The following is a 24258-nucleotide window of genomic DNA, read 5'->3' as shown; positions in this document are numbered from 1 at the left end:
CTTTCTGACGTTTTACTAAAATATGGACTCAATGCTTTCTAGGCCTGTTGCCCAGCTCTTGCCCTAAGACTTCCCTCTCCCATGATACTAAAAATTTTTCTCTTGTATTGGATACCACTTAATCCTTTTTCTTATTTACTTTATATTTTAATGAAGCACATTATCTAGTAGCTTGCTGAAAAGGGGTATGTACAATGTACATTTTATTGAGACCTTGACTATCGAATTTTTCTTTATTTTACTTTTTTTTACTAGACTGATGGATTAGCTAGGTATAGAATTTTAGATTAGAAGTTTTCTGTTAGAATTTTCGAGATACTGTTTCACTGTCACTGAGCCTTCCACACTACTATTAAGAAGTGTGATAGCATTTTGATTCTAAATTATGGTATATCACTATTTTTTTTTCCCTCTGGACAGTTGGGAAAATCTGTTCACCCTTGGTGTTCTGAAATTTCACAGTGTGCCTTGGCTTAGGCCATTTTGTAAGTTAACTTTATCAAAAGAAATGCATTCTTAATTATTAACACATTTTCCTGTATTTTCTTTGATGTTTTCCTCCCCACGATTTACCAGTTTTCTTTTTCTGGTCCTGCTATTACTGAGGTATTTGATTCCTGGACTAAATCTCTAATTTAAAAAATTTGCTTCTTTCCAGTTTCATTTTTTCTTCTTCTTTTTTTTTTTAAGTTCTATTTTTTTTCAAGTGGTATCCTATACTTCTTTAAAAAAATACTTTATCTCTTAATTTTTAATTTGTTTTCAATTTTGGCTAACATTTTTATTTTTCAAGACGTCCTTTCTTGTTCTCTGATCATTCCCTCTTTTTCTTTTTTATTATATCCTTGTTTCACTAATGTATTATCTTCTCTAGTCTCTCCCTGACTAAGACCCTTTATTATGTTTGTTGCTTTGGTCTTGATATGGTTTGACTATGTCCCTACCCAAATCTCATCTTGAATTGTAGCTCCCATATTTCCCACGTGTCATGGAAGGGACCCAGTGGGAGGTAACTGTATGATGGGGGTGGGTCTTTCCCATGCTGTTCTCACGATAGTGAATAAGTCTCATGAAATCTGATCGTTTTATAAAGGGGAGTTTCCCCGCACACGCTCTTGCCTGCCACCATGTAAGATGTGACTTTGCTCCTCATTCGCCTTCCTCCATGATTGTGAGGCCTCCCTAGCCATGTGGAACTGTGAATCAATTAAACCTCTTTTCTTTATAAATTACCCAGTCTTGGGTATGTCTTTATTAGCAGTGTGAGAACAGACTAATACAGGTCTCTATCTTCCATTTTGGAAGTTTTCCATGTTTGGTATTCCTTTAGCTGTTCATATTAAAGAGTAAACCACTAAAAAGTTGATTGGAAATTCTGAGTGAAAGAGTAAGGCTTTGAAAACTGGTGGGCTTCACTAGTGATTGGGTGATCAAAAAGCCTGCACAGGTGCCTTTCTTTTTTTTTTTTTAATTATAGCTGTAGTATCTGTAGTTCTTTTCTCTGGGGACAGTTCTGCTTCTACAGAGGGGAATCTTTTAATCCTCATGATTGTGGAAATGATCCTGGTTTCTGTGGTTCTGGAATTAGAAGGCAGATGGGTAGGGAAGAGATCTATCCTTCAGTATGCAGATTCTCATTTAGTTCTTATTCTTGGTATGGCACATCACCATTGCCCTTCTCTATGCCTGATATCTCTATACTTGGTGCCTCTCTGGTTCAGTTTCTTCTATAGAATAAACTTCCTGTCTCTCTCAGGAGTTGGGGAGAGGTAGTTTCTTGTTTACACAAGATGAGAGCAGGAATCTTGTCTCTAAATAATATTTTTAATTAAACACAATTTCAGTCCCTCCCTATTCATTTCCTCTGAGGTTTCTGATGTTCTGAATTCCTAAACTTTTCTGGGATTCTGTGGGAGCAAAGTGGTTTGTGTCCTGATAGCCTTCTTGCCACTCTGCCTGGCATGCATTTAAATTTTATCTTCCTTCTCCTCTACTCAATAACTTATCATTTTTCTTCAATCTGCTTTTCACCTTCACACTTCATATTGTGATTCAAGTTATAGAATGTTGAATATAGCTTCATCATAGAGTTTGATTTTTCTGATTCTTGTTCTTGTTATTTGGGGATCTGAACTTTTTTGGGGAGAAGCGGGGTTGAAATACCTCTATCTGCTATTTTCATCTCAGAAGTCCCCTATTTTGCCTCAATGATTTTTTAAAAAGCGTGCCTGCAGAATATATAATTTCTCAAGGTCCTTATCTTTTAAAACAAGGATTATATAATTACTTATCAAAAATGTTACTGAATTACAGTCTATAATTACACATGCTTCTTTTAATTGTACACTAACATACATACATAAATAGAAATGAGCTTATAATTAAGTAGTCAGCACTTATGAGTTATAAACAATAATTAAAAATTATGTTGTGGGCAAAATAGCAAAAAGCAAATACCAATAACTAGAAAATAAAACTGTTTTGAGATTTTCATATACATGTTGATGAACAGAAAGGATTCACCAATACTGTTAGAAATCAGTACCTTATCATCTGGTTGAAATGACTGTTTGTTATTGTTGAAATTTTCCAACTAAACATGTTGGTGGCAGGCTGTTTAGCCTTGATACGGCTTTTGTTTTTAATGCAAAATGAGCATTTTTCCATAGTCATGACCCTTTATGTAATACTATTTGCAAATAGATATTTGTAATATTGTTTGAGAGCATGGGTATTAATACACATATTATAAAATTTAATAATTTAAAAAGACTTAGTTGTTTCTAAGTCTTTTAAAATTCTTTCATTAAAATCTTGTTTATACTATTAATTTTTATATCTAAAGAAAAATAGTAAATGAAAAAAATAAAGCATTTACTAAGCAAAGAGAAATGCTAACTAAGCCCTTATTGAAATGTCACAAAACCATGAATTTATGCAGTTTTAATGCATTTCCAATATCTGGTTATTCTGCTTTCCTCTCTAGCCACAATATTTTTTAAATTTTTTTGTGTGTATACTGGAACACATTTAACACAGGAGTTAGAACCTCTGATGCATTTAGTCTAATTTACCTAGTGACAATACCTCAATTACTCTCCTAGGCAAATTATTCTCTTCAGAGTGAATCTACTTTTAACTTAACCTTCTAAGCAATTTTAATCCATTTTCTATACACCTTGACAAGGGTAATTATGAAAGGAAAAAAAGTCATTATAGATGTATTACGAAATGTAGAAAAAATTTCACTTCCAAAGAGATATATACATTTTTAGTTGGCGTTAGTAAATTATACACTTGGAAGTTACAAGAATATGCTAGAGTGATTTAGCATCTATAAGTCATGAAGGGCCAGGAGACGGATGGAACAGACATAGGCTGGAAATTCCATGCTTTGTGAGGTAAATAAATGGGTAGCAGTCCACATTTACTTGCTACCATTCTGTCTGGTGTACTGGTAATATCTGGACTGGTTTAATGGCTTGTTTCATGGGAGAAGTGCTAAACTTTACGTCAACATTTATGTAAAGTTAAAGCTGCACAGGTATTTTTTAATTTGAATTTTCTAGATTACATGTCTACATTTTCCTGAATTTCCTTATTAACAGCCAGGCTTATAAAAAGAGAAGTAAACTGTAGAGCGTGTCTGCAAAGGAAACAAATAGCATACTTTTTAGGTTGGAAAAAAATTACAATAAACCCCCAAATTTGCAGTAGTCAATATTTAAGAAATAAATTTCACTGGGTAAAAATCAGAAATACTATAAAAGGTCTGAATTACTTAAGTTGATAAAAGTTCTACCTAGACAACCACATGTTTATATGAACATATGTAATTAGAAAGGATGTCAGTAAGAACCTTCCTGGAAAGTGGTTTGGCAAATGCATCAAAATTCTTAAAGGATGCATAAAATATCCATCATAGTAATAATTGCATTATAACAATGAGAGAAAAAAGGATGATTAAAAAGTAGGTAAAAGATTTTTAACAGCATTCAGTCAATGCAGGATCTATGTAGTATGGTCTTAACAATGTTCACATATGTGTAAAATATGCATTTATATGCATGCATAAATATAAAAAACTAAAGATTTTTGATAGTATTTATCACTTGATAGTAGGCATATAGGTTATTTCTTCTTTATATTACTATGTATTTTTCTGTATTACTATCAAAATGTATATTCCTATCAAAATCAGAAAAAAATTATTTAAAGCAAATATAAGAAATAGCAGCAACACTAACATGTTCATAAAACTCAAAGTCTACAAAAAATAATAAAACCCTGGGGTTTAATGATCAGGCAGAATTACATATCTTAGGGATTTTTCATAATATCAAATAATAACAATTTGATCCAAAGGTTTAGAAACATGATCAATATACTTTCTCTCTTGGAACCTGAAAATACATGTAAATATAAAATCTTAGCTAAAAAAAATCACAAGGCAATGCTTGTATTTAGAGATTACTAACAAGTTACTTTTCTTTTCTTCTTTTTTCTTTTCCTTCATTGTCTCCTAAAAATGCAGAATAAACCAAGGCAAGTCATGTTCATCAGAATCAATTATTCAATTATTAACCAGTTTTCAGCACTTGCTACTGGGGATTCTGTAGTGAAGAAAATAAAGTTCTGGTCTGACAGAGGAGCCAATGTTATCTCTATTATGTAATGATGAAGTGCTATGAATAAAATAATATTCATTAATATGCTATATTTCATAGATAATATAAGTATACAAAATTATAAATTTGTTTGGCAAAGAACACAAAATTATCTTTTTTATTTACTCTAAGGGATGTAATTTTTCTTATTTAGCTAATTAAAGAAATTGAAATTACTTGATTACTTACTCCAATATTAAACATCCCAGTAAAATATTCCATATTTGCTTGAATGAACCAAATGTTGCTTAAACCCAGTTCATCACTTCTCTTCTTAGCACGAATTAATGATAATTCCTTGTTTTCTATTAATGTAACCTAGATTTTACCCAGAAAACAACAGTATATTTAGTAACATAATTCAGACATTAGGCAAAGCATTATTACTATATTTCATAGCTTTAATAATGGAGAACGTATTATATTGAGCCTCTATTCTGTGGCAGGAAGTATGTCACATAATCTGGTACAGAAAGGAAAAGTGAAAGGTCTTTGAACTATAGTGATATAGCTTTGAAGCATAGTGATATAAGTGAAACAAGCAATAATAATACAGCGTGGGCCGGGCGTGGTGACTCACGCCTGTAATCCCAAACTTTGGGAGGCCGAGGCAAGCGGATCACTTGAGGTCAGGAACTCGAGATTAGCCTGGCCAACATGGTGAAACCCCGTCTCTACTAAAAATACAAAAATTAGCCGGGCATAGTAGTGTGCATCTGTAGTCCCAGTTATTCGGGAGGCAGAGGCAGGAGAATCCCTTGAACCCGGGAAGCAGAGGTTACAGTGAGCTGAGGTCGCACCACTGTACTCCAGCCTGGGCATCGCAGGGAGAATCTGTCTCAAACAAACAAACAAACAAACAAACAAACCAATCAACCAACCAAGCAAACAAAAAAAACCAAAAACAAAACATCAAAAATAATAATAATACAGTGTGATAAGCGTTAAATGAAAGACAAACAATGTCAATGGGAGCATTCAAACTTGATGACTATTTTCATGGGGAAGTAACATATTAACTGAGGCCTAAAAAATGAATACAAATCGGTTTGGGGGAAATGGAAGAGTATTTTAGGGAGAGAAACACATGAAGGCCCAAGATGAGAAAGAATATGGCATGTTTGAAGAACTGAGAAAATTGGTACGCAATTTCCAGGGCACAATGTGTGTCATGGTGATAGTGGCGATGGGGGGACAGGGTGTGAAGGGTGAAAATGAGGCTGGAGAGGTAAACTGAAACCAGATCATGCAATTATGATAAAAGAAGTTTTAGTAGTCTGTAATGTATGGTATGGATTGGTGGGAACAAGGCCAGAGGGCAGAGAAACCAGTTAGGAGACTCCAGTGATAATCTAGGCAGAGAAGATGGTTTGAATGGAGAAAAATGAAAAGAATTAAGTCACTTTCATCACTATCATTCCTAGTTCTTATTTTGTTCTTATGCTTGTCTGTAAGAAAAAATCTGTTTGAAAAACCTGTTAGACTATACTTGGTGTGAAAGGCTTTCCTGACTTTATTCTAGACAAGATTACTCATTTTTGGTTTCAACCTTTCTAAGCTTCCAGAAATATTAATAAGGGAAGAAAAAGTATTACATCCCTGACTCTGCTTCTCAGAATTTTACTCTGTGAGCTCTCTTCCTCCTACTCAATCACAAAATTATTGCTTTACTTAATAATAAAACAAACAACTGCCTCTTCTCCCAGGATTCCTTATTTATTTTCCTGTTTATTCTCTAAGAAAAGAAAAATAAAAGAATGCTATTCCCTGTCCCCTCGTCATCATTCTGTTACATGTTATTCTGGCCAGTCTATTAGTTCTTCCACATTTTTTTTTTCTTCCACCAGTATTCACTATAACTAGTTCACACCTTCCAGAGAGCTCACAAGCAAAGACTCTGTTGCAGTTGAGTTTGTATTAAAAACAAAACAAAAACAAACAGAATTTTACGCTAAGAAGTGGTCACAGTGAGGAACTGATTTAACATGGCAGAAGACTAAAATCAGTACAAAATTCTAACAAATTGTGGCAATGATTGAATACATTCTGATATATTTACTTGAAAATATATTTGGTAGTCTCCGAAATATGATGATACGTAAAACTATTAGCAATAGGGAAAAACATTTATGATACAATATTGAGTGAAAGCAAGGGATAAATTGTGTTTGCATTTTTAAAATTTGCAACAATTAGCATCCCTATGGACAATGACTTAATGAGAACAAGAAAAGCAAAGCATTTGATGGATCAGTATGGTAGGTTTTGGGTTTTTTTTTTTTTTTTTGCTTTAAAAAATTTTGCTATTGTTATAATTTTGATGCAATGGATCAAAATCAAGATACCAAAAGAACATGCTCAGCAAGTTTCAGAGGTCAATATTTCCATTTAAAATTATATTGAAAATTAAACTAGTTGAATCATAATTATTTTATTTATCAATAAAATAGCTACTTCTTTGAAAAATTACTTAAACCTATAAACCTTTTTTAAAAATTGATAACTGTTTTATGATCTTACTTTACTTTTTTTTCCTTAAGATTCTGAGTCTTGGAAGTTTATTTCAAAGAAAAGACAATGCCTGTGCCACATATTTGACTTGGGTGAGTGACTAGAAACTCCAAGAGCAGGATAAACCAAATTTGGCTAGCTGAACTGCATAATTTTAAAATATTTCCTTTTATCTCTTATTCTGGCTTTACCTGACATGATGGCAACATGTGAGCAAGGACAATTCCAACATGGCCCTGAAAAAGTCAGTAAGACAAACAAGTTAGCTTTGGTCCCCACAGCTTTTCCTCATTCTGAAACCACAATCTTGCCAAATAAAAACATGACCTTGAATGTAATATAGAAAAGTCTCATAATCTTAGAAAGACTAAAAAGGATGAAAGGAGAGATAAAATACCCCACCGCTGCAGAAATCCACAATTCTGTCACCAGGTTTGGCCTGATTTGTTACCACATAGACAAGGTTGTTCAACTGTTGCTGCTTCCTCAAAGCTCGATCACTGGACATTTTACCTGAGAAAGACAAGAAATGAAGAACACAAAACATTATATATTTTGAGGGAACAAGAAGACACGCTTAAAATAGACTACCAGCATAGAGGAGGAGGAGGGGGAGGAGCATACACACACATACATACATATAAAATAATAAATGATAAATTCCATGTAACAGACTATGAGGACTAGGAGGACTAGAACCCGAGATGAACTTTATTTTTGCTTGTTTTACTTTTATGTCTATTCAACATTTCCTTCAATAGCCATTGAAAGGAAATCTATGGGGAAAAATATGTCTTTTAAAGCATGGAAACAATAACTGAAACACTAAGTTTAGGGTCATAAACCAACTGTCCAATTAATGTTGGCAGAATGGAAAAAATAACAGTAATTGTCTTCTCCCTTTATCTTTTTTCAGAGACATATTGTAAAGAGTACCTAATTTCAACACATTGCTTACTCTCCTTATAGAGAGATCCATAATAAGTAAAAGTATTTTTATTGTTTAATTAGCACATCCTTGAACTCTTGATTCTTCTGTGTAGGACACTGGGAAACCTTGAAACACAGGTGTTACATTGTCTGAAATATATCAATGGTTACTGTATTTAGGGAGAAATTGGATTTTCTGTTTTCTGCTTTGAAGCTTCCTTTCCTCCTGAGTCAGACAGAAATATAATGCAATTAGAGATTCAAGATAGGGCATTTCCAAGTATGAAATGCCTGGGGCCCCACAACATAAAAAACGTCTTAACTTTCCTTTCAAAACTGCTAGTCAAATCCATGAAAATATCTTCAGAAGAATGAATGAAATTATTTGTTTTTACATATTTCAAGTGCATTCTTTACAAGAGCAAAATTAAGAAAATGTAAGACACCAGATTTCCATGATATAGATAAAAGGGAAAATCCCGATAATCTTTTTGGTTTGATAAAAAATTAAACATACTAAGGTTTCCTTGCTCCTTTTTCCCAGAAAAATGGCATGACATTTTTCTTTTCTTCTCTTTTCTGTTTTCCTTCTCTCTTATGTTACTAAGTTAAAAAGCACAGGAAAATATTATTTTAGGAAAGATTTTTAAATGTAAATAAAACACTATATAAAAAAATTTATAGCATCATAATTCAGCGATAACATTTTATGTATATGTATGGTTACTTTCAGTTATATGCATAAATTTTATGTGTTCTAGCTAGGTATAAAATATAAAATGTTATATTACAAAATATGAAATATTATAAATATCTTTCCATGTCAATGCGTTGCTTCCTATCTATATATTTTAATGGCTGCATAGTATTCCATTGACTATATATACACTATAATTGAAGTACCCAATTTCCTATTGTAATGATGTGAGCATCATACACAGCTGATACTTTTGTCACATCCTTAATTATTTAGCATGGATGAATGTAAATTTCAAATATGAAGAATATTTCAGTCAATACTCTGATGACTTCATTCGTGAAGACAGATTCATGTAGCTTTTAAAAGAACTATCTTCATTTTTCTCTAATAATATATGTGTACAATATTTAAACACAGAAGAAGTAAAAGCTGTAATCCCACCCTTCATGGGTAACCACTCCTAAGAGATTTTTGTCATGACAACTTTCAAGCATCTAGCAAAACTGAAAGAATCTTAGAGTGAATGCCTTTATACCCTCCACCTAGATTCTACCATTAACAACTTACTGTACTTGATTTATCATACTTCTATCCATCCTTCTATTCATCTAAATATGCCTTATATTTTTATGGCAATGCAGTTTTAATTTGCAGTAGAAAGAATAAGAACAAGAAGAGGGGAGGAAAGGAGGTGTCAGAAGGCAAAAAGAAGAGTACTTTGAGGCTCTTCGGAGACCTAGAGTGAAAAATACTGCTATTAAATGGAGCCACCATGAAGTAAGGAATGAGCACGAGTATTTCTGTCTTTGCTCTGTTTGTAGATTTCTTAACAGTTCCTAGTCAAAGAATTTTCATAAAAGAAAGTTAAAAGGAATGTTTTTGTTAAGAATAAGGAGATAGGAAAAAAATTATTAAATGGAATATCTAATATCAAGTTCTATACCACATTTTTACTAGAAATTTAGAATTACCTAACTTCCTTAGGTCTGTTTCAAAAGCAAATGCTGATAGAGATCTGTTTTTCTTGCTAATACTGCATCTTTGCATATAAAAAAATACATGTAGAAATGAAGGCTGAAAGCAAAGAGGTACTTTTCAGGGTTGTGTTTAAGTTGAGAGACCATACGCTGCACATAATATTCACAGAGATTGAGCTAAAAATACAGCAGCATGGTGCTCAGATGCTTTATGGAAAAGCTGCTTCTAATAAAGTATTCTCTTTCCCCATTCTAGTTTTATAAATATTACGAAGCTCCAGGAAATATGAGCAGGATCTCAAATATATTCAACAAGGTAAAGAAGTGGTATTTTGGGATACAGTATTAATTTAAAAATCAAATCCTACTTTCTATTTTTATTCAGTATCCTTGTGCCTGAGACATTATTTACAAGCATAAAATTACAATCTATTTTTAGCTTGACTAAAAATGATGGATCTCTAGTGTCACAGAAAAAGAAATCTAAGTGTAGAATGTTTTAATACAAATGATGTCATTTGTTCTGCAATGCAATTCTTCTGCAAATGAGTTTTTTCTTTGTCTAATTCCAGTTAGGAGGTACTTGATTAGACACTTCAGTGTGGTTTGCATTGCCAGAAAAGAAAGTACAGAGGTAAAGGAACCAATTTTTAAGCAAGGGGGAAGCCATGTTAAAACACCAGCATTTTTGGTTCATCCAAAGCATCAAATAATGCAAAAAAAAAATCACTGGAAAATGTGTACATGTACCACCAGCACACATGTTCAGTGTAGTAATTTATGTCCCAAATCAGGCAGCTCTTAATTTTTTGTTTCTTAGCTTAAAATAACAAGTATCTTACAAGTTATAACTTACTTATAAAAGAGTGCATGGATACTCATTAGATGTCTTTACTATTCTTTTGCTGTTTTGTTTTCAAAACATTTGTTTGAGATATAGCACACCAACAGTATTCTGTGTGTTTTTTTTTAATATGGAGACAAAGAAGGCTAAAACTATGTTTAGAGCTTAAAAACACACCAAAAAGGTAAAAAAATCAAGAGCAAAAGCAAATTTTTTCAACAGAGATCAATGTTGTATACACCACTCTTTTAAAGAAGGTATAAGACAATTGAATAGACAAGGTGGCACTAATAGAACCTTGAACAGGTGAGAGGGAAGGCGACAACCACAAATGTTAATGTTTTCAAAAGAGGTCTGATTAACAGCATTAAGAAAGACAAGCTGATGAATGGTCATTTATCATGCTTTATAGGGCAATCAACAGCAAAGCCGAGGTTCTATCCCCACAGTTGCTATGGTTTTCATGCTTGGAACAATAAGTAAGATACCTACTTATATGCCCAATACTCATCTATATGCAGAGGACGCATCTCAACAGAAATGAATAAGAAGACATAGTTTCTGTTCTTAAGAAGTTAACAGGGTATTTAAGAAGAAGGTGTGTGTTAATTATGTGCAAAAGTATGTGCATTGAAGATAAAATAGAAATGTCTTGAGACATTAGAATGGCCTTTACAGAGACTTGGGCATTTAAGGAGGATCAGAAACTTACCAAATAGAATGGGGATGGGGAAGGCATACCAAGAACAATATGACATATTTAGGAGAAAACTACAATTAACTCACTTGCACCTAAAAATGAGAGATCAATGGGGGAAGTAGTAGAACATCAGATTGACGTGAAAATACAGGCAGACAGTGCCAGATAGGAAATGACATTGCTTGTTGTTTGCCTCTCTGTGTCTTACCGAAAACATGGCCTTGCTTTCATATTTAATGTACTTAGAGCTGCTTAGGGACAAGTTCAATCTGAATAGACAGCACTGTTAATTTTACATTATTACCAACTAAGGTGTTCTTTTATAATGTTAGTCTGCATCATTTTTATTCTGGATATAGTATATCTTCAAATTAGATAGGATCATCCATAAAATTATCTGGAGCATTGAACCCCAATTGATGCTCTCTGCCGTTAAGTGATTTAATTAAAAAATAAAATGGAATCAATTGAACTCATTAAACCATTTTGAACCCCGGTGTTCTAGATCAAGAAATCTTTTGAACCCCTATTAAATTCTCCTCACTCTCCTTCTCAGGCTCCTCTTCCCTTGTTATACCCCTGATGCACTATGCTCACCACATTCTGTCTCGTTGTTCCATAGCTAATCACTGAGCATGCTTTTCCTCAGTATATTACTAAAGTCCCTTCCAAATGTACCCATTAAAGTATCTCTCCTTTGCTTAAATACCTTTACAGGCTCCTCTCTGCCTTAAGAAAAAAATATTGATGTCTTGGCAAGAAAGCAAGGCGTTTAAATGATCTGGGCTCTGATTAATTTGCTAACCTCATCTGCTACTTTTGATATTTGCCCATTGTTCCAGCCTCTCTACACAAGTGACATTTCTTTGAATTTATCACACCTTATGAGTTAGTCCCTTTATATAATTTGTTCCCTTTGCTTAAAACCTATCTCCTTGCTTTAAAACTTTAGGAACCCCATCACCTTTCCTTATTCCAGGATGAATTTAAAACATCTCCTACTTTTGTCAATAACAATTTTTTTCAAGACAAAAGAGAAAAAAGTTACTTTTTCAAGCTCTTTGTTACTACCCAAAATAACAAATCTTTTATACTATAAAGTCTATTATTGTTAACCAGTGAAATTATTATAAAATGAAACCTAAGTATAATTCATTAAAATAACTCTCCAAAAAACCATTAGCTGAAATTGCTTCTGTCTCCCTGAAATAGATATGAATATTTTTTCCTGGAACTGCATAAACTTAGGTCCAATTAAATGAAAAGATTACCAGGAGACTGATAAGCACATAAAAGGTTCTCAATAAAAGTTTAATGAATGAGTTTTCTCTGCAAATATGACAAACTGCATTTCAAGGCATTATGCTAATTTTTGCAGGTACTAAGTGTGAAAATACGTTAGATATCGATGCTATGCATGCATTTGTCAAAACAGTAAAAGAAGTCAACTATAAAACAGTATTTTAAGTAGGGATAGAAAAGTTTCTGAAAACTTTTGTGAGAGAATAACAAAACAGCCATTTAAAGCTGTGTAAGTAGACTTCAAAAGCTAGAATGGAAGAACAGAATTCCTAAAGAAACTCCTGAGAAAATACATGAAATTAGTCAGCAACATAAAGTTTACACTGTAGGTTAGGGCAACTTTGTTTAAATTTTGGCGATAACTTGTTGAAAACACTAAAAATCTAGAATAGTTATTTTAATTTTACATTTTTAAAGCCAATTGGAGGCTACTATCACTAATCCTCTTAGCTGCACTGACCTCAATGTGACAATTTTCTTGTAACAGTGGATACAAATAATCTGATACTCTCTCCCATTCACAAACCCCACAGTTCAGTCTATGAAATCATCAACAGCTTAACAGTGTGATGGCATTTTTACTCTTATAATTTTGTTATATATACTATTAGAGTATTCAATAATTAAATAATTAACTAAAAAGAAAGCAGAATTCATTGGAATTCATAATGTTAAAAAAGGCTAATTTATACTTCCAAATTTAGGAATAATGACCTCACAAGTATATCTTTCTCAATAATTCATTCAACACATCAAACAACTAACTTGGCCTATATAGAACTGTTCTCTAAACTGTTAGAGACGTAAAGATATATAACTCTTAGTTTCTATCCTTAATGAGCATATAGTTTGTTTAATTAGTACAAAACATTATATTTGTGCTTAGAAAATGTATTTTATTAATCACATTGTACAATGTTCTTAAAAGAAATTTTAACAGCCACAACTTACAAAAATCCATATATGTTTCATTAAAGTTCCTAAAATGATGGATACTTTCTGCTTATATGATGCTTTACAATATATTAAGCACTTGCATATTTGATACACCATCTAACCTCAAAACTCTGTCAGGTTGTTAGAGTAGATGACATTTTTCTTATTTTACAAATGAGGACACTGATCACTAAATAGGTTGCTCAGACTTTGCACTTGTTCAAAGACATGCAACTGGTAAGTGGTGAAGCTGGGACTCTAAAGTAGGATTTCTAATGTCAGGTTCAGTCTTCTTTTCAATATGATCTGTTATGCCTGTCTTAAACAGATGCTTTTAATTAATTGTGATGTCAGAATTTCAATGCTGGTGTCTTTTTCATATGCGTGCATTCAAGGAAATGAGGTGCTTTCTAGCAGGGAAATGAGTGATTCCCTAGTAATTATATCTTAGGGAAAAATTTAATTATTCAGAGTCAATCATAAAATGTATTTTACTTCAGTTTTTCCTCTAAATAAAATTTTCAAGAGCAGGCTTATCAATGAAAAGGATCAATTTAAGTTTCGAACGTCAGGATTTTAGAATATATTGCTAAGGCATTAGAGGTCTCCTAAGTCACTCTGTTTAATGAACTGACCTTTGGGTCTCACCCTTTCCAGAAAGAGACCATTTCCCCACCTTGGGACTGTAGCAACCTTTCTGATTTTATTGAAGAGTGACATGGAGAGGTTGAGCAATCAATTTGTTGCAAAATCGGATTATCCAGAAGGAAAGAAATGAAAATAGATTGGGAAGATCTTTCATGTTATAGTACTGCAGATGCTGACTAAAAATATCATGCACCTTTCACCCTTCCATATCTAATTCTAAAGCATCTTTAAAAAGTCAATAACTAAAAACTGTTTAGGCAAGATGTTGGGCTGAGGGACAAAAGTTGAAGAAAGTATAATCACATCTCTTACCAGGTCAAAGCTTCTGCTTTGTTTATAGAAGAGCTTACATACAGTGAATAATGGAAATTGTAAAACCTTCTTATTCCTGCTATTTTTTTCTTTAAGATGAAAAAAAATTTTTAATTTCCAAATACCAGAATCCACAGTTAATTGAACACATATATTTTCATTTCATCCAAATACCATTTACACCACACAAAGTAAACATTACTCTGCTCTGGCATTTTGGGTTTTTGTTGTTGTTATTTTAAGTCCATAATATTGTCTAAGTTGCCCACAAGACCAAACTGAAATGTTTTTAAAACAAAAAAGCTAACTGTAGAAAATAGTTAGGTATTTACTTCTTTTCCCTCTTTTTCAGAGGCTTAAGTTAACAACAGTAAGGTGTCTTAATAGTTTTGTTAACTTTTTGAGGCCATTCAAGTAATCCTCAGTTGGCTTCCAATTGATGTTTCACAGTAATTAGGTTAAATGCCACTGTAGTAGTCTGAAATGATGCCAACTTTCCCAGAGTCAAGTGATTTTTTAAAAAATACTTCTTTTGTGCACATGGTGTTCTAATTTCCACTATGATCTGACCTTATAGGTTTTCTTCTTTGATTTTTTTGTCATATATTTTATTTTGTTTAAAAAATGAAATGCTGAATATCTAAAGTGACACGGCCCTAAATTCTTGGCAATATTAATACTATATTAAAATATGGTATTCCCATCTAGAGGTGGCATCTATGTCTATTATTAAATCTCAGCTTCATGACTGTTTGATCTATCTAATACAGAAACAACATGGTGCTCTTTTCTGGCAGCTTCCAATTTTTGTCTTTTGAGATGGTTGCTCTTGGAACACAGAAATATGCTTTAAGATGTCAAGCCTCCTCTGCTGATGCTGTATGGAGAACAGACAAGCTTTCCCATCAAGCCCTAACCAAACTGCAGAACTGTGAATAAAATCAATAATTGTTATGAAAAGGCACTAAGCTTTGCAGAGGTTATTTATGTGGCAATGGAGCATAAGACAGATACCATAATATTGGCTTTGTAAGAATTAGCATCATTGAATAGCATCTATTAGGGCACCTACCTATACATGAGATAGTGCTCAATACTATGACAATAACCAAAATAGAGAATGGTTATTAAACTTAAAAGTTAACACTCAAAGGCAGGGCTATTCATACAAGTTACATAGGGTCTGTATAAACCGCAAAGGCAGTTTTACATTCCAGTTCTACCATTCCTTTTCCCTTTCTAAGGATCCTAACTTTATGGGCCTAACTATAAAGAATGTTAGGATCTCAGCAGCAAGGGATGGTGGAAAGAAAAAGACTCTGGGAATGAACCCAGCTACAGGCATGGATAGCGGTGGGAACAGTGATCCAAATTAGTATTCAAAAAGGACTCAATCTGGGAAAGTATTGATATCTGCATAGGTCTAATTTGATGGGTGGTACCTAGCAGTGGTAGTATTTATTTTTTTTAATTTATTTTTATTTTTATTTATTTATTTTTTTTGAGACAGAGTCTCTGTCAACCAGGTTGGAGTGTAATGGCACGATCTCAGCTCACTGCAACCTCTGCCTCCAGGGTTGAAGCAATTCTCCTGCCTCAGCCTCCAAGTAGCTGGGATTACAGGTGCACGCCATCACGCCCAGCTAATTTTTGTATTTTTAGTAGAGACGAGGTTTTGCCGTGTTGGCCAGGCTGGTCTCGAACTCCTGACCTCAGGTGATCCAACAGCCTCGGCCTCCCAAAGTGCTGGGATTACAGGTGTGAGCCACCACGCCTGGCCAGCAGTAGTGTTTAGCAGTGCTCCAACCAGCAGGGTTTAGGAAAAGGGAAAGATACAAAGGGCTAGGCAGAGAAAGCTTGCACTACAGGAGACATGTGGGTGACCATATCTTATCCTAAGTAACAATGGATGTCAGATCTAAAATAGCAAGACTATACTCAAACTATACCAGTTGGGAGGTCTGAGTCTACTGAAATAGGTATACTGGTTTAGGGCCTAGGTAGGGCAAGGGAAGGCATTTTTTCCAAAACTGAAATTTTGAATCTCCCTCTTTTTCTCTGGTTCTTTCATTACAACCTCAACAGACTAGTTCATTAATTTAGCAAATTTTTTTAAAGCACTTATTATATGCCTGGCCCTGATCAAGGTGCTGGAAACAATGGAGAACAAGGGTGATGTTTACATTCCAGTGATGGGAGTTTTATAATAAAAAATTAAGTGATGATATGGAGAAAATTAAAATAGAATAATATGGTTGAAACTGACTAGGTGAATATTTTATATTAGGTAATCTTGAAGCCATCATTGAGCAGGTAACTGAATTGAAATTTGAATAAAAAGAAGAAGCCAGCCATGGGAAACAAGAGAAAAAGCACTCCATATTAACGGAACTGCTGATGTGAAAGTCTTTAGGTAGAAAAGAGCTAGGGATGTTTGAGGGAGATCATTACAATTGCGTATACTTAGACTCATCATGAATGTTGGTCGAGTGTCTGAAATGCTTGGGACCAGAAGTATTTTGGGTTTCAGAAATTTTTTTTCTGGATTTTGGAAAATTTGCAAGTACATAATGAGATATCTTGGGGATGGGTCTCAAGTGTAAACACATAATTTATTTATGTTTCACATATACCTTATACAAATAGCCTGAAGGTAATTTTATGCAACATTTTAAATAATTTTGTGCTCAAAACAAAGTTTGTAATAAGTACTTATGCGTGGAATTTTCCACTTGTTGCATCATGTCAGCACTCAAAAAGTTCCAGGTTTTGGAGCATTTTAGATTTTGGATTTTTGGATTAGTGATGCTCAACCTGTATATATGAAGTCCACTGAATGGATATTCTTATTTCCTGGTATTAGCACTACTGAATGGTTACGATGTGCTAAGCATATTTTATTTATTATATCAATCCTTTTTCGTAACAGCTCAATGAGGTTGGGTACTGTTATTGCATTATCAGATGAAAAATGTAAACAAAAATAATGAAGTAGCTTGCTTTGGTCACATAGTTACTCCATCATAGAGCCAGGATTTGAATCCTGCTGGTCTCAATTCAAGGTGTGTGCTCTCACCTACCACCCCAGAAAACATAAATCCTTTATTAGTAAAATATTTTGAATAGGACCCAAATATACATAGTACTAACAATTTCTCTGTTAAATAGTAGTAAAGCTTACTGTCTTTTTAAGAAAAATAAATAAATATAACTTTTTTCTACTTTAGAATGCACTATGCTGCCTCCCCTCTGTATTTATTTCATCTGTTTTTCTGACACCAGAGAAATTTTCATCATTATTAAACATTATCCTTTTCATAATATATTTATTTCAATCTAAAATCAGCATGAGAGACATGCTAAAGTATATTTTTCAAGGAAATGTCATGTGGTGGGAGTGCTGGAGTTAAAACATATATATATAAATGGCTTGGATTTAGTAAAAAAATATATATATATATTCAAGATTTACTTTAATGGTTATTGTATACCCAGAGTAGGTGCTTCTTTTGGCCACAACCTAATTCAGTAAATACAAATTCTCCTATGTCTTCACTGTTTAGACTTTTAAATGCAAAAGTAATGGACAATAGCTGATTTAAAACATAGTATACAGCCAGGTATGGTGGCTCACATCAGTAATGCTGGCACTTTGGAGGCAGAGGCGGGAAGACTGCTTGAGGCCAGGAGTTTGAGACCAGCCTGGTCAACACAGTGAGACCCTGTCTCTACATGAAAATAAAAATAAAAATAAAAATAAAAAACTATAGTGTGTAAGCATGCACAAGCACACATACACAAAACCAACCGACCAAATAACCAAAGTAATCACAGCACTCCTGATGTTTACTTGCTAAAGGTATACTTTCTAGATTTTGATAACATTTTAAAAAATTTTCAGAAACTCAGAACCTGGATTTGAAGATTCTGGATTTGAAGTAAATTTACCACAGAAAAACTCAGGTGGGATGCGTAACATTTATCAGAAAGATGTCTATTATCTCTCTCTTGTCCTCTTATGGTTTGAAACATCATACTGATACCCAAAACTATACAGAGTTCAGTTCACACTGCTCTCTAGAACTGTAGATCAGATTTTCCAATTGCATTCTTAATATATGCCTGTGCCATCCAGAGACTTCAAGCCAAACATGTCCAAAAACTGAACCTTTTACCATGAAACTTGTTTTCTTCCTGATATTCTATTTGTTAATAATATCATCATCCACTCATCATCCTCCAACCAAAGCCACATCTTCAGTTCACAATTATTTATCACTTGTAATAGTCTTCTAATTAAACACTCAGCTCTAAAGTCTCACCTTTTCATGCCCATTCCTTCTAAAATGCAAATGTGTTCATGCTATTTCCCTTCTTAAAAGTCTTCATTGGTTCCCCCACTGCTGATACGACAGTTTTTTTTTCTTTCTTTTATTATTATACTTTAAGTTTTAGGGTACATGTGCACATTGTGCAGGTTAGTTACATATGTATACATGTGCCACGCTGGTGCGCTGCACCCACTAACTCGTCATCTAGCATTAGGTATATCTCCCAATGCTATCCCTCCCCCCTCCCCTCACCCCACAACAGTCCCCAGAGTGTGATGCTCCCCTTCCTAGATTTTTAACATTGAGACTTCATCATCTGGTTGAGCTCACTTCCTGCCACTCCTTTACTCCCATAATCTCATCATTCTCTGGTCAGATGAAACTACCAGTTATTCTTCAAACACACCATGTTGTATCATCTTTCTGAGGTTTTAAACATGCAGTTTACTTTGTCATGAATACTAATATTTCAGAAATTTCACACTTGTGGAACAGTAGTCTCTCAAGATACTAAGAGGAAAGAGATATAAAAAGATATTTAGAGAGAAAAATAGTGAGTTCTACCATCAGGTAGCTTTAGAAAATTAATACCTTTTCTATTTTTTTGGAGAATCACAATGCCCACCAGCATAGTAAAAGTGCTAAGGAGTCTTGCAGTACAGAAACTGTTTAATCCAGAATAACATAGTATTTCCCCAGATTACTTGACAACTGAATGTTTTTACTATCTAATTATCTTTAGGGACTATTTTAGGAATCTACTTCAGGAAATATTGCTTTATTTACCTCTTTGCCTAAAAATGCCTACTTGCTTTTTAAAATCCAGTTCCAATGAATGCAGTGAGTCAACAAAGACACAGATCAGATTCTTTAGATTATAGACCCTTCCACCTCAGGACAACTGTATTTCCCAGGGACCTCCAGAAATTACTTAAAATGCAAAATTCAGTGATATGCTACTTGGGCTCCTGTCACTGAGAAGGTAATATTAACATAAAGGAATAAAAGGCACCAAAATAATTTTTATTCCTTGAAATTGAGAGCTACAAAAATGATGTTTAAAAGTTCAAATATATTAGTTATTATAATATTTATTCTTGAAAATTAACATAGGAAAACAACATGACATATACAATGTAAACTTTAAAAATATCCTGAGAACATAAAGTCATAAGTAGTGTTCACCGTTAAAATCAATCATTTAATTTTATAATGAAATAGCTAATTGTGTATGAGAACTCTTGAAGATAATGCTTAAAATTTAACATTTCTGGATACCCAATAAAAAAACAGAATATAAACACCTCATTATCTTCTCTGAAATCCATCCCCTGATGTTAGAGACACAGACACGGTAGCATGAGGGCATTTATAAGTAACATTCGTGTATCTGCATACCCACAGAACAAGCATGATAATTTCCTCACTCGTTCAAACAAACCAAGAACTGCTAAAATCAGACTTGAGGTCTTATATATTTCTTCCCATTATTTAAATCCCACATATATATGATACACAGAGAAACCAAATAAATAAAAGAAAAAAAATACCAGGGCGATGTTGGTGAGCTAAAATTTTGCATTAGTTTAATCTTATAAACATGTGGCTAGTTTTACTTTTAATTCAATACAGAGAAGTTAGAACTTTCTCCCTTCATTAGCCAATATAAGACAGGTAGACTTCCTAGAGAATTATGTGGGGCAGTAAAATAAATACTTTGTATTGATGGCCTTTAAAATTCATAAATGAATGATTTAATAAAAGACTTTGTGCTATTATTTATAATAAAAAAAAACTAGGTTAGCATCTAAGAAATTTGTTACCTTTTAAGGAATCATATCCAAATACTGAGAAAAACATACTGGGATTAGTAGTAGCAGCAGCAACACTATAAATAACCCATTAATTTATACAACCTAGAAAAACACAATTTCTCACTGCAGTATACTTTGAGACAATGTAAACAATGTCTTAGGAGGAAAAAAGACCAGATATAAAATTAAGACTTACATTGAAAGTGGAAAAAAAAACCCAACCTGTCTTTACTTGTCATCATTAATAGAATACTAAGAAGAATTTCAACAGTTAATTTAACAAATATTTATTAGGTGCTTAAGATGTGCTAGGCACTGTTTTAAGGGTTGGGTATATAGCAGTCCTTGCTGCCATGGAGTACACATTCCAGTGGGGGTAGATAGGTGATACATACAAAACAAATAAATATACTATATTAGGGGTTAAAAAGAAAAATTAGAAAGGGGAGAAAGAGCAAGGAAGAGTAAACGTATTACAGATAGGCTGACCTGAAAGGGCCTCTCTAATAAGGTGACATTGAGATCTGAATAAAGTGAGAGAGTAAGGTGTATGGATTATCTAGGGGAAGAGTTTTCCAAACAAAGAGAATAACAAGTATACAGTAGTCTCCCCTTATCCTTGGGGATGCATTCTAAGACCTTCAGTGAATGACTGAAACCTTAGATAGTATTGAACCCGACTGCCATCAATCAGACCACATTTCTGCTCATGTCTTCTACCCATGAATTTAAGGACTTTTCCATCTTAACCAAACACTTAAAAGACACTGAAATGGCCATAATTTTTGCAGCTTGAGGTATGGCAGCAAACCTAGAATGGATTCTTTTCCCTTCTTCATAATTTCATGGATAGATGTGTTCTTACCACAGATCTCAGCAATCTCAGCATATGAGTTTTTTTCTGTCCTTATTAAGTCAATAACTTTTACTTTTTCACTTAATGCTTGCAGTTTATAGCTTCTCTTCGGCATATCCAAACTGTCAGCATCATTACTTTTGTACTTTGGAGCCATTATTAAGTAAAATTTGGACTCAAGCACTGCAATATTGCAGCTGTCGATCTGATCATCAAGATAGCTACTAAGTGACCATCATGCTAGTAGTGTACACAGTGTGGATTTGCTGGGCAAAGGAATGATTCATGTCCCAGGCAGAACGCAGTGGGATTGTGCCAGATTTCATCATGCTACTTAGAATGATGTGCAATTTAAAAGTTATAAATTGTTTATTTCTGGAATTTTTCATTTAATATTTTTGGGCCACAGTTGACTGCGGGTAACTAAACCACAGAAAGCGAAACTGCAAATAAGGGAGGACTGCTGCAGTTAGTGAATTCCAGACCGCAGAAGAGAAGATCAAAGAAGTAGCCAGGGGCTACAGTATGCAAAGCTTTTTAATCTATGTGGAAACTTTGGATTTTATTTTGAATTAGATGGATTTGGGGACATTATTTGACTTGAATAGGAAGTCTAACTAGGTCACTACTGAAATAGTCAAGGCTAGACATGATAGTTGCTTAGATTAAGATACAGCAGTGGAGGTAGTGAGAAGTGATTTGACTTGAAACATATTTTAAAAACAGAGCTGACAGAATTTGCTGATGGACTGATGTAGAGAGTAAAATAAAGAGACAGGGATAACTCTAGAGTTCTGAGCCTGAGCAATTAGAAAGAATCAAACTGCCATATATTGTTTTGCAGTGGAGGTATAAGGACTAAGCCCTGAGTTTTTCAATATTTAGAGATTTGGAAGCTGATAAGGAGACTGATAAGGGGTTATTCTACTGGTTTCTCAGAGACAAACCAAGGGGTATTTCAAGAGAAAAATGATCAACTTTGTCAAATGCAGCTGATACACCAAATAAGATAAGGACTGAGACTAGTCTATTATATTTAGTAAACAGAAGTCATTAGTAACCTTGACAACAGCAGTTTTGTTAGAATGATGGGACAGAGGTCTGATTATCATAGGATCAAGAGAGAAGAAGGAAAACTGATACATGTACAAGGCATAATAGAAATACAAAAATCACCATTTAATAATGACCGTTGTAATAACTGATTTGCATAGAAATCATCAACGGATGCTAAAACCATTGAGGAAAACTTACTGGAGAACACGATGGTTTCAAAGTAGCTCCTCAGAGACTATTATTACAAAGGGAAACCGGTATTCTTACAATGAAGAAATCTGACAGACACCATATCAACCAAGTGATCAAACCTAATATCACAAACAATGTGTCAAACTGATACCATGTGCTCCCTGCTGTGGTATACTCAAGGCATACACCATTAGCTCTATAGTATGCTGGCCAAAATATTTGAGTCATTCTGTTGCAGTCTTGCCAATAGTTTAATTTTCATCTAATAGAGGAAATAGATAAATCCAAATTGAGAACATTCTGTAAAATACCTAGAATAGATTCTTTTTCAAAATGTTAAAGTTAAGAAAGACAAAACAAATTTTATAGGACAGGATCCTATATTAAAGGATACTTAAGATATATGACAACTAAAAACCATGCCTATCTTTGATTGGTTATTGCATATTCAAAGAGAGAGCGCTATTGAACAATTGGGAGAATTTCAATACAGGCAGTGTATTCCATAACATTATTATATTGATGTCAAATTTCCTGTAGGTGATAATTGGCTTGTGATTATATAAGAGAATGCCCTTTTTCTTAGGAGACATACGTTGAAGTATTTTGTGGTGAAATGTTATGATGTCTGCAAGGAACTCTCAAATGGTTGAAGAAAAATGTGTATGTCAGATAAAGAGGGAAGGTAAGACAAAATAGTAAAAACTGGTGATTCTATATGAAGGCTACATGGGTATTCATTGTACTACTTTTACAACTTTAAAAAATGGGTAATTTTAAACAAAAGATTGGAAGAAGAAAGTGGAGGAAGTGAAGATGAAGTCATGAATATCTAAGGAGTTTTGTTAATGGGGAGCACGTAAATGGCGTGGTCGGTGTAGGGCTAACTGAGGTAAGGGAGGATTTTAAAAAGTGAAAGTTACCTTAGAATTTTTGCTATCTGATTGGCATAACTGATAAGAAAAACTGTTGAGGACACAAGGGGATGAAATACAGTGCACAGTGAGACATGGGCTTAAATGGGAATAGGATCGGAGGGCCTATAGTGTATGGACATAGAAACAGATATGTTGGTGTGTTTACTGATAAAATATGTAGAGCTCTTTCTGATTTTTCTATTTTCTCTTTGAATTAAGAGAGAAAGGGAGGAAGTACTGAACATCTGAAGAGAGGAAGAGATGATATGAAATACTTATATACACTAAGTTGACTTGGAAAATCTGTATACGGATGGTACCCACTTCCTTAAACAAAGTTCTATATAATTATAAAGATGAAAGAAACCCTAAAACTCACCAAGTCTAATCCAGTCATTTTATAGGCAAAAACATAGAGACTTGGATATTCTTTTTAATTGATAGGTTCAGAGTAGGGAAACAGATAATGTGGAGAAAATAAGCGTGGTTTAATGGCCAAATATAAAACCAGTACCAATAATATAAACCATTTATTGGAATCCTCCTACATGGCAGTACTGTGCTA

General features: G+C 33.8%; 1 protein-coding gene and 1 long non-coding RNA gene across 6 annotated transcripts in view; one reads left to right on the top strand and one right to left on the bottom strand.

Annotated features, from left to right (window-relative positions):
* Positions 1 to 24258, bottom strand: part of GSTCD (glutathione S-transferase C-terminal domain containing) — a 139024-nt gene that overhangs the window by 16993 nt on the left and 97773 nt on the right. For 4 of the 5 annotated variants that reach the window (XR_008679125.2, XM_019025801.4, XM_055384859.2 and 1 more), the window contains exons 6-8: positions 7576 to 7691; positions 7370 to 7414; positions 4857 to 4985 (exon numbers count right to left, since the gene is read on the bottom strand). Coding sequence is in view for 4 of the 5 variants with exons in the window: in XM_019025801.4 (XP_018881346.1) it covers positions 4857 to 4985; positions 7370 to 7414; positions 7576 to 7691 (290 nt within the window). In the remaining variant the exon portion in view is untranslated. The remainder of the gene's footprint in view (positions 1 to 4856; positions 4986 to 7369; positions 7415 to 7575; positions 7692 to 24258) is intronic. The other variant, XM_055384858.2, reaches the window with a different exon arrangement.
* On the top strand, positions 3440 to 24161 carry LOC109026653 (uncharacterized). The gene is made up of 6 exons (XR_002005702.2): positions 3440 to 3544; positions 7208 to 7270; positions 10042 to 10101; positions 18429 to 18490; positions 23363 to 23461; positions 23913 to 24161. It is a non-coding gene; the product is annotated as an uncharacterized lncRNA (long non-coding RNA).

Source organism: Gorilla gorilla, chromosome 3, assembly GCF_029281585.2.
Source record: "Gorilla gorilla gorilla isolate KB3781 chromosome 3, NHGRI_mGorGor1-v2.1_pri, whole genome shotgun sequence".
Lineage (NCBI taxonomy): Eukaryota > Metazoa > Chordata > Mammalia > Primates > Hominidae > Gorilla > Gorilla gorilla.
Note: the sequence above shows the minus strand (reverse complement) of the source record. Positions and strands in the feature narration are given on the sequence as shown.